At 43.1% G+C, this 16883-nt stretch overlaps 4 protein-coding genes and 1 long non-coding RNA gene across 5 annotated transcripts; 2 read left to right on the top strand and 3 right to left on the bottom strand.

The window, feature by feature from the left end:
- Positions 1-1340: 1340 nt before the first annotated feature.
- On the bottom strand, positions 1341-2173 carry LOC112939835 (uncharacterized). The gene is made up of 2 exons (XR_003243672.2): positions 2040-2173; positions 1341-1692 (listed from the first exon to the last, which is right to left on the bottom strand). It is a non-coding gene; the product is annotated as an uncharacterized lncRNA (long non-coding RNA).
- A 4002-nt stretch (positions 2174-6175) lies between these two features.
- On the top strand, positions 6176-9060 carry LOC4345839 (ATP synthase subunit d, mitochondrial). Its single transcript, XM_015795151.3, has 5 exons — positions 6176-6494; positions 7153-7234; positions 8227-8291; positions 8446-8532; positions 8656-9060. Exons 1-5 carry the CDS (start codon positions 6321-6323, stop codon positions 8755-8757), a joined length of 510 nt encoding a protein of 169 aa, XP_015650637.1. The 5' UTR covers positions 6176-6320; the 3' UTR covers positions 8758-9060.
- A 198-nt stretch (positions 9061-9258) lies between these two features.
- Positions 9259-11608, top strand: LOC4345838 (uncharacterized). The gene is made up of 7 exons (XM_015795149.3): positions 9259-9572; positions 10073-10114; positions 10206-10321; positions 10546-10651; positions 10757-10810; positions 10942-11173; positions 11304-11608. The coding sequence occupies exons 1-6, from the start codon at positions 9267-9269 to the stop codon at positions 11095-11097; spliced, it is 780 nt and encodes a 259-aa protein (XP_015650635.1). The 5' UTR covers positions 9259-9266; the 3' UTR covers positions 11098-11173; positions 11304-11608.
- A 438-nt stretch (positions 11609-12046) lies between these two features.
- Positions 12047-12810, bottom strand: LOC9266895 (vegetative cell wall protein gp1). The gene has a single exon (XM_015793241.3). The coding sequence runs from the start codon at positions 12710-12712 to the stop codon at positions 12248-12250; it is 465 nt and encodes a 154-aa protein (XP_015648727.1). The 5' UTR covers positions 12713-12810; the 3' UTR covers positions 12047-12247.
- Positions 12811-14218: 1408 nt separating this feature from the next.
- On the bottom strand, positions 14219-15794 carry LOC4345836 (transcription factor AIG1). Its single transcript, XM_015794062.3, has 2 exons — positions 15585-15794; positions 14219-15490 (listed from the first exon to the last, which is right to left on the bottom strand). The coding sequence occupies exons 1-2, from the start codon at positions 15732-15734 to the stop codon at positions 14969-14971; spliced, it is 672 nt and encodes a 223-aa protein (XP_015649548.1). The 5' UTR covers positions 15735-15794; the 3' UTR covers positions 14219-14968.
- Positions 15795-16883: the final 1089 nt, after the last annotated feature.

The raw sequence follows: 16883 nt of genomic DNA, 5'->3' as shown, positions 1-16883 counted from the left end.
TAGCTTCTTTTCGGCCCACGCTGACAAATCAACCCACGAAAACGGAAAGGCTCGCTCCTGGCCGGCGGCCGCTTCTCTCGTCATATGCCGCCGAGTTCTTCGTCGACGGTGCCGCAGGCCCGCAGCACGCAGCATCCTGCGGCGGAGCCGTCCGTGTTGAGTGTGTGGTTCGCCTGCGCCGACCTCCTGTCGCTGGGGTCAGCGCTTCTGGCCGAACCTTGCATGGGCCATGGCTAGCTGCCTCCTCGAGCTCACGCTCAGACGGAGCACTGCTGAATCTTACTCTTCTTGCCAGAATCGACATCATGGTTGTGCTTTGAGCTTGGATACATGCCAGCGTGCTAGTGAATGGCATTTGCGATGAGCCCCTGCAAGTTGAACGACATGGTGATCGTACGGAGGGCCTTGCTGCCGGGATGGGTGCTGCATGGCCACGTTGACTACGTCTCCGGCGGGCCACAACCGGCCGGGATTTATTTCGCCATCCCCCGAGGCACGCACTCCGGCTGGCGCAGGCGGTGGCGATGCGCTCCAGGGCGGCGTACGCACTGATGTTCCTGGCCACACGCACCTGCACGCGCGACGACGAGGCGCTGAACGTCGCCATGACGCCGTCGTTCTCCGCGCCGGCCGACGTCCCTGCGAGCGAGTAAACTGTTCGATTTTGTCAGCGTGAGCAGAAAAGAAGCCAGTTAATCTACCGTGCTTATTCACCTCCATCCGATGCCGATCAAGGGGTGTAGCGGCGTCGGACGTCCCTCTGACGTAGATCTACGTCAGAGGATCCTGTTCCCCGCGGTCACGCTTCTCTCGATGCGCCTGTTCGTCTGCCATCACCGCACGCGCTCGATCGGCTCGTGGGTGTGGAAATTGGAAAGCTCCTATCGCGTGCCCCTGGATCACGCGGACGTGGAGTGAGACGTCTCATCCTGCGCCTCAAGATCACGGCAAAAATCGCCGGCAACCGCAGCACTGCAGCAGCCATGGCAGGACAAGTCTCCACGGGCAACGCAGCTGCATCAGCTTCCATGGCAGGAGAAGGGCAGGAGGAGGACCCTGCAGCTGCCGGGACATCTCATCTCGTGTTGTTTTCACCTGCCCTAGCACATGGCATGGAAGGACATGGATTTCAATCACCTGCGCCCATGGACGTCGAAATCACCGGGGATGTTGGAGCCGGCGGCGAGCGGATAATGCAGGTAATATCGTCTAGTTCTTTAATTATCATGTTTTTCAATCAGCATTGTTTGATGATGGATGATGTTCACCTATATGTAGAGGATGACCATGATCATGACAATCATAATATTTCTTATATTGTGCTAATATAATTATATAACTTTAGTTATCAACTGCCATGTGTATTTCAGATTTACAAAAATTGTACAGATTACAAACGGATGAATTTCCTTGCAATTACATTGCAGCTTGTATGATTTCAACTACAATCCTTACAAACTGTTAACATTTCGCAGATTACATAGTACATATTACAAAGCCTGCATATTAAACTACAGTCCTTTGAAAACCATCCTCTTGTGGCAATTAAAGTCCTTTCAGGCTGAGCATTTTCCTCCTTTATATTTTGCACAGAAAATACAGAACCACCATGATAAAAAAATGAGGTTTGAGCTCAATCCACAATATGCATCTTACTGATTCTAATCCATCAGTCCAATCCAGGAGAAGAACCTGCAAGAAAATGAGCAATTTAATCCGCTAGTCCAAGGTTTAGGAAACAATTTCAAAACTATGTTCTTCCATTTTTAGGGAAGTGATTTCGAAATGTATGCGTACATTAGTTTACAGCAAGAGTTATATATATGTTCAGTTGTTTGCTGTCTTGTGCTTCTTCAGCGGGAGGAAAGCACCCGGGAGATACCATTGGAAAATAAATATACATAAGTATTGAACATTGCTCTGCTGCTGAATTATTGTCAGAAACGAAACAGAGATTGCAGCTGTAGTTTCAGGTGAGAGCAAATAATCTGGATCTGCAGACGCTGGTGGTGGTTCTGATTTCTAGAGAGATGACGTACCTATCAGAATCAGACTTGTTGTCCAGACGACACATACGCGGCACGGCACGGCCGCTCGCCGCCGCCGCCGGCGCTCGCTGCTATGAGAGAAGCAGAGGGGAACACGCGGGCAGCGGCGGTAGATGAGCAGGCGCATCGAGACTTCGAGAAATAAGGGAGGGATATACTTTAGCCGAGCTGGCGCATCGAGGGAAGCATGAGCGCGGAGGGAGCCGGGACGGGAGCCGATCGATTCTCAGCCGAAGGGAGCCAGCCGAGACTTGTGCTGGAGGCCCTACGCGCGCTCTCGTTGGATCGGTAGCTGGGCCACGTGTCGTTCATCCAGATCAGGGCTGCACAGCAGGCCCGCTGCACCCCTCCTCCACCAAATTTTTTTCCACTAACTAAATTATTACTTTTTTAAATCCTCCACTCTCATGTTCTCTAATATTCTATTGGATGCATGTATTGTATTTATTAGGATGATCTAATCTATAAGATGATAATAATTATTCTCTTGGTATTTGGGTTAGGGCTGGTTATGTCTTATATTTTGAAATGGAGGGAGTAGTATATAGTACTCCCTCCATCTACTTTTGATAGTCATATTTCATCTTGACACATAGACCAAGGATAAGTAATTCTACTTATCATCCATTTAAATATGCTACTAGTTATTCCTCATAAACAAGCGATTCATTAATATTTATATTTCTCAAAGCCCATGTAGCCAATCATGTGTGGAAGAATGGAGAGTCACGTATTAAATTCAAGAAAATCAATAAGATGATAGGTTGTTGGATTGAAATATGCCTATCAAATAAAATTTTCAGATTTAGAAATATGACTATCAAAAGTAGATGGAGGGAGTAATGTGGATTGATTTAATTGCCATTGCTCTGTGCAACCCAATATAAAATCCTACATTTATTAGGGGCTTTTATACTGTTGGCTAACTAAACATAGTGTAACACTTATTAGGCCGCGAAAGTACCAATGGAAACTCTATAACCAACGACCAACCAGATTTTATTCCAAGGTGTGGATAATTTAACCTTGCTAACCAGATTTTATGAGTGTTTTACCATCGGACATTCATTTAGCAACACTGCTAACTAATCCAAAATAGAAGTAAGCTGTTAGGACGTGATGTTTGGTGGCAATAAGTTTGTTTTTGATTTTTAAAAGAAATTTTGATATGGAATTTTTTTTCATGGAGCATACTATTTATCAGTTTAGAAATAGTACTCACTGAAGACGAGAAAATTTTGAAAATATGCCTAAAACACGACGTAAGTCTCGCTAGCTATTTATATTCTTTATTATAATTATGATCATATATGCAATCTCATTTCTCTGCTGCTCATCGCTCTCCTTCCTTTCATATGATCCAGACGACACCGCCGTTATCTCAGCCTTGTTATCGCCGTTCACTGTCTTTCTAATTTCCTTGGTGGCCGAGGTGCTTGCTATGTACTTTCTTTGTCCCAAAATATAATGGATTTTGGACGGTTTTATTATATTAGAAAGTATCACATCCGTATAAAATCCCATATATTTTGGAATGGAGAAAGTATATACTAGCTCTCTGCCATTTGCACAACGAACTCTCCCGACACACCCCTACACTATCCACCCCACCTCACCTCACACCCTGTCAATCCTACCCTTTACCATGATGACCTAATTCGACCATCTCCTCATGCAACTGTTGGATATTGAGGTCAAAAAGCCTATAGTAGAATTCTTCAAATCTCAGACAACTGATTAGTACTAACAAACTTAGGGACCGAAGGCCTTCACTTTATTCACTCCAGCTCACAGAGTACTAGCTGAGTTGCTTTTCATCCATGGTATGGATTTTTGTCGCTAGAGAGAATGTCTTCTCGTTTTATTTTACTTATAGTCTAAAAAATCATCTTTTTTTCTTATAAAAAAGGTAAGATAGATTAATTTATAATGTCATTTCACGAGATTTGGAGAATTCTAGTACCTATATAAATTTTTTTTTAAAAAAATGTCTATGAATTACGAATTCTTTTTGTCAGATTTGTTATATTTGTTTTTACTTGTATTAATTAAGTTTGAACTTATATTTTAAAGATTTAGATGACATTGAAAAAAAGTACATCTCTTTCATGGGACGAATAGACTTTCTATGAATTACGCATTCTTTTTTTCTTTAGAACTAAAGTACATCTCTTTCATGGGACGAATAGACTTTCTTCCCATCCATTAGCCGGTGATCACCATTCACCAGCGCAAGTACACAACCAACTCTGCAGGCCGGCCAACGCCTGTGAGTACACCACCAAGATACCCTCGTCCCCACTCACCTGCATGCCGCTACAACGCTGCTGCTCCGCGTCCATCTCCTCTGCCGCCATGGTGGTTGGAGTTGGAGGACCAGCAGGTGTGGAGCTATAACGAAATATAGAGAGATGTACTTGCTTAATTTAGTCTACTTTACATCGAGTTTAAGCTGATATGAGTGTCTAATTTTATATTGAGAGGTGTGCACATAGTGAAAATAAGTAAGATATAGTTAAAAAAAAATTTGTTGATCAGATTCCTGGGCAAAAGCGCTAGTCTCCGACGACGACGCAGATCACCATCGGTACGTACGTGTATACCGGCGGTTTCGTTGCTGCGACGGCGACTGCATCTCCGATTTCTGCACGTAGTTCCAGTTCGCCTGTACTTGGAGAGGAGAGGACAGCAACCTGCGGTGGTCTCGCCTCTCCCTACCGCGCTTTCTCTGCTTTTCTCAAGCCGATGCACCGCTCGCTTTCTCTGCTTTCCAAGCGTACCGCGACACCAGTTCATCAGTTAGCTCGTCAGTTACATCCATCTCTCTTTATTATCTCGTAGTACTTCTTCACTTCTTTATCTCTTCCATGCTGGAGTAGTATGACCGCCCACAGCCCACAGCTCCATGCACCGATGTACTCATTTTTACCTGTCTCTGATCCGTGGTGGAAAAGAGTTGATAATCCCGAGTGATCTCTTCAGCATCACGCTGTGAGTATGTGATGATTTTTTTTTACTGGTTTCTCCTCGAGAAAACTACCACATGTGAATTGTGATGTTCAGAACGGGTTCAGCGGTATGCGGGCTGATTTTGCTTTATGTTTATCGATAAATTTTTTCTAAGAAATTATCAAATATAACTAAAGTATTTGTGGCTACTATATAAAACTTTCACATAATTCTAAATCAATAGATTTACTACTCCCTCCGTCTCAAAATATAACAACTTTTAACATTCACGATTTGTCCTAAATTATAACAACTTCTCCAACAACATTCTCTTCCTAACCAATCACAACCTCCGCCATTTACTTTTACTACCTACCTCCACTACTCATCCAATCACAACCCTCCACCACTCACTTCTACATACTTTATTAATAACCGCACTTCTACATACTTTATTAATAACCGTGTCTAACCTTAAAACTTGTTATATTCTGGGACGGAGGGAGTACAAGATTCATGCAAGTTGGAAAGAAAAAAAGATCAAGCGTACGTACGTGAGTGATGTCGCGATCTCCGCTTCATGAAAATAGCGTGTTATCATATGATTTTGAAAGTTATATACAAATTGTATCATAATTACATACGACCACCTATACATTTGTCGACAAATTTTCTGCTAAAAATTTGACAGATGTAATTACAGTATAATCGTAGTGTAATTACACTGTAACTTGCATGTAACTACAGTGTAACTTGTATGTAAGATCTATTACAAGATTTATTTTGGTGAGGAAGAAAACAAATCACAGCACACACATATGTGAAAGAATTTGTTTCCACGACCTCTATTTTACTGAAATAACATGTTATGGAGAGGTTTTTGAAAGTTACATACAAGTTACATTATAGTTACAGTGTAATTATATGTAAGTTACAGTAATTACATTATGATTGTACTATAATTACATCTGTCAAAATTTGGGGGGGGGGAGATTTGTCGATAAATATATAGCAAAATTGTCTAAGAAAATTTGTTGACAAATAGTCCCTACGTGGTCTGTGTTACAGCCCACGAAGGCCCGTAGTGGGTAGAAATGGGCCGACGGCCCAAGGGAATTCGTTGCGAGGCCCACTAGGAGTCGCCAACTAGTATACCCCACGCGAGCGGCAGAGAGGCCAGGCAAATCCCCATCCCGTGGCTCGATCTCCCTATTTCTCTCTCCCGTGTGGTCGGAGCTCACTGCAGCGGCGGCGGCGGCGGCGAACGAGGGGGGAGAGAGAGAGGTCGAGGTAGAGAGGAAAGGGAGAGGAGGGCGGAGGAAGATGAGCGGGAACGGCGTGAAGAAGGTGGCGGAGGTGGCCGCGAAGGCCGGGAAGGCGATCGACTGGGAGGGGATGGCCAAGATGCTCGTCTCCGACGAGGCGCGCAAGGAGTTCAACACCCTCCGCCGCACCTTCGAGGACGTCAACCACCAGCTCCAGACCAAGTTCTCTCAGGTATTCACCACCCCCCCCCCCACCCCACACCCGCCGCCGCCGGATCGGACCTAGGGTTTCCGGATCTGGGGGGCATCCTCCCGTATCCGATCCTTCTGATCTTGTATTGAATGCGAAGATCCCATGGTGAGATGTTAGTGGAATCGATCCATTTAGTTGGGTATATTCTGTATTCGTGTGCGTTGTAATAATTTTGTTGGCATGTTGATATTCAGTTAGATTTGGACTTTACCAATATACATCGGAGATAGGTTAACCCATACAAATGTAGTCGTCGTTATGCCAACATTCTCACATCGTTGGTGCTTACGATCATCAGCATAAGAACGTTGTTAATTATGGACATCTTTATTCCGTTCACCGCGTTTGCGCGTTTGGATTTTTATTATAGTCTACAGACTACGTTCGATCACCAAGGATCTGTATTGTCTTTGTGGCTAATAAGATTAATATGGTTTGAATTAAAATGATCCTTTGTCTTGTCAAATTGATGCCGTCATGTTCCTTTGGTACTTTTACCTTGAAAAATGCCTGGAAGAATCTAGAACTCTTGGATGCATGCATTTTCTCTTGATTTGCAGCATGCGTTTTCTCAATGCTGTTAATTTCTGAGGTCCCGTATTATGTTTCTAAAAGTTTCTCTCTTTTGACACTGCAGGAGCCCCAACCGATTGACTGGGAGTACTACAGAAAAGGAATTGGGTCTAAAGTTGTAGATATGTACAAGGAAGCTTATGAAAGTAAGCATTTTAGGCCCTGTTTAGATTCCAACTTTTTTCTTCAAACTTCCAATTTTTCCGTCACATCGAACTTTCCTACACACACAAACTTCCAACTTTTTCGTCACATCGTTCCAATTTCTTCAAACTTCCAATTTTGGCGTGGAACTAAACACGGCCTTACTCTTCAAACATATCCCGTCTTTCAAGGAAGTAGGGTTAAATTTGAGTGTGCTTTTCTTTGCACAAACGTTAGTGTGTCTTTGTACCATTGTTCTACAGTGATGTTACAAACTTAATGCTCAGAAATAGTGTTTGACAATATTGATTTTTTTTTTCTAATCTATTATTGGAATATGATTCTATAATCACATCAACATATTTCAATATTTCATAAGGCGTGGGAAGTGGCAAATATGTTCTTTCTAGTTGATATTGTTGTTTGATGATTATGTGGGTTGATTCTCTTGGTTGTCTCTTAGCGTGTGCTAATTTTCTGGTCAATGACCTTGTTATGCCTTTTCTTGTTGTCGCTCTTGTGTATAGACCTTTGAATCTTTCAGATCATATCAGTAATATGTATATGCTGTTTTCAGTTCCTTCTAATGTCAATCAATACGATATCTTCGTACCATGTTGCTGACATGCAATTAGCACATACTACCTACCATGTTAATGATTCTAATTGGCTGTACCTTTTTATTTCAAAGGAACAAGTTGTTTTGTAAATCCAAATGTTAATGCTTTTTGTGGCACTGTAATATGCTCAGAAATGCATGTTCTTCTCTGTGATTTAGTCAATAGAAGGTAGTATGTGTTATTTCACATGCCCTTTTCCGGATGGGAAAAGGCAAATTTATTGTTGGAATATTAGTAAAATGCTGATCACATCAACCTTACACTTTGAATTTGCAATTGACCCCATGCAAGTATTACTTTTGCTTAATTCTTCTGGTTTATATAGTTTGTTCCGCCTACTTGTAGTGAAGATACTAAGCATGAAATAAATGCAGGCATTGAAATCCCCAAGTACGTTGACACCGTGACTCCTCAGTACAAGCCAAAGTTTGATGCGCTGGTGAGGAACTATAAGTCTATCACCCTTGTCTGGAACTATCATTCTGTTATATGTGCCCGTCTTTCTCTCATCTTGCTTCAACAGGTTATCCTTCTGTACCCTTTAGATACTGATGCACCTTTTATCCTTTTCTCTTTTATCACGTCATATGCAGCTTGTTGAGCTGAAAGAAGCAGAAAAGGAGTCTCTGAAGGAGTCAGAGAGGATAGAGAAGGAGCTTGCTGAATTGCAGGAGATGAAGGTGAGGATGATCTCTGGCGAAACTTGTATATTGCAGTCCATTTGTCAGAGATTGGTTGTGCATGCATCCATTATTAAGAGCATTTTTCCATTTGCTTTAACATATACTTGTTCACGTATACAGAAAAATATCAGCACAATGACAGCAGATGAATACTTTGCAAAGCATCCTGAGGTCAAGCAGAAGTTCGATGATGAAATCCGTAACGACAACTGGGGCTACTGAAGAGTGGAGGAACTCTTTGTTTCCCTTTCTTGGAAGAGTTAATAATTTTGTCTTGTGTCCCAGAGTGTATGTATAGGGGAATCCACTATCGCAACAATGGTGGTTTCCATACCATGTGGATGGGGCCTGTTTAAACTCCCAAACTGATTCTACCATGTCGTCCGTGCTGCAGTTCCAACTGAATTTGCTTGTGTTGGACCTCTTCATTTTCTAGAGGGTTGACCCTTAAGAAGTTTATGTTTTATTGTTTTTGTGTTCATCTCCGTTCTACATGAATAAAGATGATCAATTGTTGAAAGATTATGTTGATCTCTATAATGCCGAGATAATTTGTGTATTTATGTAGATGGTTTGTTTGTCGAGTGTAGTATTTCGCCCTCTGTTCACGTGAGCCCCACCTGTCATAGGGCGAGTCCGCTCTGACAATCTGGGCCCACCTGTCAGAGCGACCAGCAGCATCTCCGTGGCTACACGGAACCGGTGCGCGCACCCACGGTTTCCACCCATCCATGGCGGCCGTGCGCATTGCCCCACGCCTCCGCTCTCTCCCGCTCCTGCTCCCCGGACCAGACGCCGCCGCCACCGCCGCCGCCGTCCACCGCAGCTGCTCCTCCTGTGGCGGTAGCTTGGCCGCGTTGGCGCCTGCCCGCCTGCGCGCCATGTCGTCGTCGTCCTCCTCCTCCTCCGTCTCCCCCTCCCCGTACACGACGCTCGTGGGTCGCGTGAGCTGCGAGCGCGAGATCAAGAAGAGCAAGTTCATCGCCATCGCCGCCCCCGTCCCCGACGAGCGCGCCGCCATGTCCTTCCTCAACGAGGTGCGTCCCCCTCCACGCGCGCTATTATCATCTCCCTCACCGACGCCCCAAATCGGGCAAGTCTTAAGTCTTAACCTTGAGCCACAGGGAACTCTTGTCCGACTATGTGGCAGCCAACAATCGCCAATTTTTTCTTTGAAGGGAGAGCAGACAATTGTTCTATAGGGGAACTCGATAGTTTTTCAGTGTAGTCTGCACTGTAAAGTACTAATCCATCATCCTTTAGTTTTAGTGTCCATACCTAGCTGAAGGGTTCGCTCATTAGCTAAGTTGAATGCGTGCTATTTCGAATGATATAAACTTCATCTAGGATTTGCAGGTATTTCGTTTAGCGTTTCACAAGTTGTTTATGTGAGGTTAAGTTTGCAGTTGTATGTGTACACATAATATTGGTCCATTTACCTTCGGCTTCCAGAAAACTCATCCATGTGAAAATTGGTTTTACAATTTTTTTTGTGTGGTATATTATCGATTAAATTTATGAGTCTCTTTTGTAACAGGTCAGTGATCCCCGTGCAACCCATAATTGCTGGGCGTATAAGGTTTGTACATATACCTGAATCGTACAACAATTCATGCTCATGTAGTAATGTTTGTTGATGAAAGATTGGTCTTTTATACATGTCTATTTAGCTGGGAGAGCAATTCCGTTACAATGATGATGGTGAACCTTCAAGCACCGCTGGAAAGCCAATATACTCTGCCATTATTTCATCTGGCATTGATATGGTCATGGTGGTGGTAATCAGGTAACCGATTTGTTAAGCAAACCATTTCATGTAATTTTAAAATTGTGACCCACCCTTTTGTTGCTATTTAGTGTTCTACTGAATTAAGTACCTCAACTTGAGCAGAGATAATACTGTCACTAACTGACAGATATATGTGTACATTAACTACAACTTTTGGCTAGACAGATGGTTTGTGACTATTTGATACTTTCCATCATATTATGATGCTATACATTGTATAGATACTTTGGAGGCATAAAATTAGGAACTGGTGGGCTGGTGAGAGCTTATGGTGGGGTTGCTTCTGAATGCCTAAAAGATGCTCCTACTTGTCTTGTAAAACCAAAGGTGATAATATCTAATTCTTTTGCATAAGCATTTTCTTGGTCATTGCAACTACGTATGAAGCATGGACTTGGTATAATTATTATTTAATTTCTGACTTCACTTTAGGCTCGTGTGGGTATGGAGGTACCATTTGATCTCTTGGGAACAGTCTATCATCAGGTGATGATTAGTGGCTTAAGCGGTTCCATTTTCTGTAAAAAAAACAGTACAACTGAATGTGCATTTCTTTCAGAGACTTTTTTATCCTTCTTTCTGCAGCCTAATTATGACTGCGTTGAACCTTGAAACAGTTGCAACATTACCAAGCTGAAGATATCAAACAGGACTATGACACTGGGAAAGATGGTACTGTTATGGTCATGTTCAAATTGGAATATGAAAAAATTGAGAATCTTGGGAATGCAGTAAATTCAGCCTGCAGCAGGAAAATAGAACTACTCCTATAAGTGGAATCATAGGGTTAAGTGTGACCATGCAGATTCAATGTTCAGGTTGTGCCTACTGCAGCCTCTGTTAACCAGTGTAAGTACTAAGATATTCCATATCACATATAGTACAAATATTTTTCTTTACCTTTTTCCCTGTTTTGATATTTTTTTTCCTTGTCATCTGATCTTTAATATATTTGGCTTATTATTTATTTAACTTATAGGCACTACTACTACCCCTGAAATATTCAGCCTTTGACTCGACGATAGTTCTTAGCAGCAACTTCAGATTGGAGTTCCCCAATGTAAACGGCAGAATCATGTTCTACTGAGATTATTGATCCTCCAAACATACATATATATTAGTTTCTCATCCTGTCTACCATCTATTGTAAGTTACCAATAATAACGTCTTAGTATTATACTCTTGTAGCATTGATATGTTGAAAGAGATGTTATGATAACTTCTCCATGATCTTTATGACCAAATTGACATTAATTTGGCTGATCTTTTGATTCAGCTGTGTTATTTTGATGCGTAATTCTTTTCTTGCAATTTATGGCTTCATGCATTGTTTCTTCCTCTTTCTTTACAATATCGTTAGAAGATTATCTTGTTGCAATGATACATGTGTATATCTTCATTATCTTGTGTGACTTGAAGAGTTGCTGAAGAATTAATTGAGACAAATCACTGCTTACATTTAGTAAAGCTTTTTCCTTATCAGTAGATTATGCTTAGAAAATTTATGCAAACAGTTTATATCAAGCCACTTTTAAGCAGAGACAGGACCAAGAAGCACACCTGTCTGTCTGCTTCCTCCTGATGTACTATGTTAAATTGCTAAAACCATGCTAAAATTCTGTCAAATAGAAGAAAGCCTTGTAATAGTAGGTGTCACATTCTTCTCTGTCGCTGTATGTGATCGTGTAAAGAACAATAAAAAAGCTTATATCCTGTGCGGTATGTTATGCAAACCAAGAAATGATTTATTCACAAACATGATAGTACAACTGCCTAGCTGCATTTACAATCACACCAATGCAAGCCAGTATAACTCCAATAACAGAACACAAATAAATGTACACACTGATATGATGGCAACATATGCCTAACCAAATCCCTGACTAGTAACCATGAATATCAGTCTCATCCTCTTGAAGAACTTCAGGGGCTAGTGGTTTTGGGAGGTGAGGACATGAATGGGATTGGTGGCATCTGGAACCCGGGAATGGTAGGGATCGTCGTCGGGATTGTGGTGGGAATGGATGGAATAGTGGTTGGGATTGAGGGCATTGGTGGCAGGGTAACAGGAACTGTAGGAATGGTTGGTATGGTGGTCGGAATGGCCGGAATTGGAAGAGATGGAATTGTGCCAGCGGCTGTTGGGGGAATGGTAACCTTTGGGATAGGAACAGATGGCATTGGGGGCACTGTCAGCTTGGGGACTGCAGGTATGGAAGGTATCGGAGGCAGCGTGGTTGGAACTGTTGGCATGGAGGGCTGAGCTGGGGCTGCCTCTGGTGCTGCAGCTGCAGCTGCTGTGTCCAAAAGATGACGAGCTGCGTAGCTGCAATGGAAGGCTGAGAAGGCCAGGAGCAGAACCAGAAGATGACAACCAGAAGAAGCCATGGTAAGTGACTGTTGTTTTTGTGTGTTCTGGAAGGCTACTGTGTTTCTTTTGATGTGAGGTGATGCTTGTGAGGCTGTGAAGCTAGGAGTTGATGCTGGAGCTACTTATAGCAATCTGTGATCAGGTAAGCCAGAGCAATGGTCTTATTGGTAGTTGATCTGTGTGCTTTAGCTATTGAAGTCCCTGGCCTTGGTTTGGTTGTTCACCATCCAATATAAAAGGCTCTGAACTTTGGTGGAATTGGTGGCACCAATTATCTCGAGATGTTGTTCGTCAGGGGGGTTAGGAAAATTCTGGCTTGAACTGATGGTGTGGCAGTCTGGCAGGGTAGTTGGGTTTGTTCTGAACTTCTGAGTTTAGACATCCCAGCATCATTTTGGCCACATTGTTCACTCGTTAGGTGTGGGATAGTCATAAGTTCTCGCCTTCTTGGTATATATGCCTTTCTTCATTCTGAACTTTTCGAGCTCTCTGCAATGCTCATCACAAGTCTGGCAAGTCCATGCATTTCCTAAGGGGCTCTTCTGGTTTGGTTCAACTGGGTGCTATGTGGAAGATTAACAGTAGACTTCAAGCTAAACGTCATACATAGAGAAACGAAGAGAAATGGTGCCAGCAATGTTCTGGGCTTCCACTTAAACCATTCCAATGACATTTTGATACATCTCCTACCCCGATATTCTTTGTCCCGTGAAGTTGGAACTGTACCAAACGCTTTCGAGATCCTTACTCGCTATTTTTATCCTGTAGAATTGATGCTGTACCAAACACTTTTAGATCCTAAATAATATTCTTCGAGATCCTTACTCGCTATTTTTATCCTGTAGAATTGATGCTGTACCAAACACTTTTAGATCCTAAATAATATTCTCTCCATCCCAATTTGATCATCCTCTAAGCAAATGACATCAAGACCAAGGAATTAATCCTCATTGATCAAGGTGCTCCGTCACTTTGTGTTCAACGAAAATTAATTCACACTTTAAATGTTGCATGGATTAAACCAATATAAATTAATTGATTGGTTGCACGCGTGCATGCAGGACATTCCATGATACACATTTACTTTTAGCACAAATAAACCAAGAGATACTTTGTTAGATGATTATTTTGGGAAAATCTCGAAAATCTTGAAATTGGGATGGAGTATCCAAATGCTTTCAGGATCCTAGATAATATAGAGTGAAATTGTCTCTCTGCTTCTAAAAATTACTTAGAGGGGGAGCTGTAATGATTCCTCAACATTCAATTTCTATCAGATACCACGACTTTGCACGTGCAGTTGCAACATTGCGGGCATGTTCAGATTGTAGCTAAAATAAACCTTATCAATGCTAAAATTTTTGCAATTTGGTAATATTGCAAGTTTTGGCAAGATTAATTTCTTATTTATTTACCAGAGTTTGTTAAGAAACTAAATGGATGAACATATTCGATAATTTTACTAGAAAATGACATGGTTTGAAATGAATGTGAACTAAGCCCTGCATTTAGACCTTTGCTTCTACTATTTCATTTCCTGCATGTATTAACTCCGGAGCAGCAGGAGCAAGCCCTGTCGTGTTGTAGACTTGTAGAAGTACAGCACACTGGCCCCTACTGCCGGCAAAACACGAAGGGATTCATGTGATCTGCAGTAGAGCCAATACTGAAACTACTGAAGTACTGGTGGACAAAAAGTGCACCAGTGCCACACATCTCCACTGTTGCAACTTCGCAACACTGCAACCGTGCAACAGTATACCTGACAAAGTCTACGTGACGATACTGGTTGCCAAGTACAATTACCAGCCTACTAGTACCATGCAGGCAAGCAGCAAGGAAAAATGACACGCAGTACCCCTCCGTTACATAATATAAGAGATTTTAGAAGAATATGATACATATTAGTATTACGAATCTAGAAAGAAAATTTGTCCAGATTTATAATACTGCTCCCTCCGTTTCAGGTTATAAGACTTTCTAACATATTAACCACATTCATTCATTCATATATATATATATATATATATATATATATATATATATATGAGAACGTGGATAATGCTAGAAAATCTTATAATATGAAACAGAGGATATATCGTATTACTTCGAAATCTCTTATATATTGAGATGGAGGGAATACAAACAAACAAAAAAACACCAAGCTAGTTGTGACACGAAACCGGTAGTAGTGTATCAGCATCGCATTGTTCCCCTAGCTTAGCTTAGATTCGTTTTGCCGCGTACGTACGTACGGCGAGTAGTAGCGAAGCTTAGGTTAGGCTGCTACACCTCGGCGAGAAGCGTGGCCGCTTGTAGCCGTCGGTGGCGGCGGCGGCGGCGGCGGCGAGGAGCTCCTCGCGGTTGAGAAGCACGGTGCGGAGGGCGGCGCGGAGGGCGGAGAGCGCGACGGCCCTGTCGTTGTCGGCGGCGTCGGAGGCGACGACGACGTCGAGCTCCAGGACGCTGCGCGTCCTCCCGCCGACGGTGGCGACCTCGGCGCGCACGGGGCGCGCGCTGACGGAGCGCACGGCGCGGCCCAGGTCGGACATGAGCCCCGGCCTGTCGGCGCAGCACACCCACGCCCTGACGCGCCGCCGCCACCGCCTGTCGCCGCCGCCGACGACATAACACCCCTCGTCGCGCTCGCCCTCGTCGTCGTCCTCGTCCTCGACGCCGACCTCGTCGCCTTCCCCGGGGACGACGACGTCGGCGCCCTCCGTGGCGTCGTCCGCCCTGCACCGCAGCTCCCGCACGTGCCGCACCACCTCCCCCAGCAGCGCCGCCTTGTCCATCTGCACGCACGCACGCACACCAACCTCGTCAGACGCACGCACGCACGCACACACGCCATCGTGGGCGTCGTGGATGTCTCGATCTCGTACGTACCCGGGAGGCGGAGGGGACGAGGGTGCGGAGCGTGGCGAGGTGGGCGTTGATGCGCTGCCGCCGCTTCCGCTCCGCCTCGCTGTGGCTCCGCACCGCCGGCGACCCACCCTTCCTCACCGCCGCCGCCGAGCACTCCCCGTCCGTCACCATCGATCTCACCCGCAGTCCAGAATGGCAAGCGAGGTGGTTGTCGTGGGGTTTAAAAGAGAGGAGGCGGGAAAGAGGGCGGGAGGGGTATATGTATACGGGGGGGCGGGGGGCGCCGACACGGGAAGCTACTCTTTTGGTCGGGACGACGGCTGTTTTGGCGCGTTTCACTTGGCGGATCGAACGACCGATGTGTGCTGCCTCCGTTTCAAAGGCTGTGTTTAGATTTAAAGTTTGATACAAAGTTCAGTCTTTTTCCATCACATCAACCTGTCATATACACATAATTTTTCAGTCACATCATCTCCAATTTCAACCAAAATCTAAATTTTGCGCTGAACTAAACACAACCAAAATAAGGTTAAGGTTAGGCTGTTTTTAGTTCACGTCAAAATTAGAAATTTTGTTGAAATTAAAACGATGTGATGGAAAAATTATAAATTTATATGTGTGGGAAAGTTTTGATGTGATGGAAAAGTTGAAAGTTTGAAGAAAAAGTTTGAAACTAAACTCGGGCTTAGTTATTTAGTTTAAATTTTAACTGCACAGCTATATTTATTTTGAAATAAAGAGAAGGTTCAGATTGTATCCAAAATATAACTTTCCAAATTCTGGTAAGATTTCTTATGTATTTAGTAAAGTTTGGCAATAAACTAAATTGATGCTCATATTTGGCAATTGTACTTAAAAATGGTATGGTTTGAAATGATGTAAATCTAAACAACTTCATATATACTCAGTTACCAAGTTGAAAAGAGTATGTAAGATTAAGTTTAATAGGACTCCATCCTTCCTAAAATATAAGAAATTTTGGACGGATGAGATATTTTAGAGAATTCATGTGAAATGTCCTATCCGTCCAAAATCCTATTTTAGATAGAGGAAGTAGGCTATAAGATAACTATATATACTCAGGTGGAGGAGAGAAAAAAAATGAAAATGATAAATGTTAGCTCTTATATAAGAATATAAAAGAACTAATTATACATATGCTTCCAAGCAAATTATAGATGCTATCGCCTTGTTTAGTTGGAGAAAATTTTTTAGATTTGGTTGTCACATAAGATATACGGATATACATTTAAAGTATTAAACGTAGTCTAATAACAAAACAAATTACAGATTCCGCCAAAAAACCGCGAGATAAATTTA

This window comes from Oryza sativa, chromosome 8 (genome assembly GCF_034140825.1).
Source record: "Oryza sativa Japonica Group chromosome 8, ASM3414082v1".
Lineage (NCBI taxonomy): Eukaryota > Viridiplantae > Streptophyta > Magnoliopsida > Poales > Poaceae > Oryza > Oryza sativa.
The sequence above is the reverse complement of the archived record's forward strand: the minus strand, read 5'-3'. Positions and strand labels throughout refer to the sequence as shown.

Bases quoted from the DNA above. Each gene is read 5' to 3' on its own strand.
- LOC4345838 (XM_015795149.3), top strand. From the start codon at position 9,267: ATGGCGGCCGTGCGCATTGCCCCACGCCTCCGCTCTCTCCCGCTCCTG. The intron at 9,573-10,072 runs GTGCGTCCCCCT...CTTTTGTAACAG, and splicing joins CCATGTCCTTCCTCAACGAG to GTCAGTGATCCCCGTGCAAC. The intron at 10,115-10,205 runs GTTTGTACATAT...ATGTCTATTTAG, and splicing joins ATAATTGCTGGGCGTATAAG to CTGGGAGAGCAATTCCGTTA.
- LOC4345836 (XM_015794062.3), bottom strand. From the start codon at position 15,734: ATGGTGACGGACGGGGAGTGCTCGGCGGCGGCGGTGAGGAAGGGTGGG. The intron at 15,491-15,584 runs GTACGTACGAGA...GCGTGCGTGCAG, and splicing joins TCGTCCCCTCCGCCTCCCGG to ATGGACAAGGCGGCGCTGCT.
- LOC9266895 (XM_015793241.3), bottom strand. From the start codon at position 12,712: ATGGCTTCTTCTGGTTGTCATCTTCTGGTTCTGCTCCTGGCCTTCTCA.
- LOC4345839 (XM_015795151.3), top strand. From the start codon at position 6,321: ATGAGCGGGAACGGCGTGAAGAAGGTGGCGGAGGTGGCCGCGAAGGCC. The intron at 6,495-7,152 runs GTATTCACCACC...TTGACACTGCAG, and splicing joins TCCAGACCAAGTTCTCTCAG to GAGCCCCAACCGATTGACTG. The intron at 7,235-8,226 runs GTAAGCATTTTA...AAATAAATGCAG, and splicing joins GTACAAGGAAGCTTATGAAA to GCATTGAAATCCCCAAGTAC.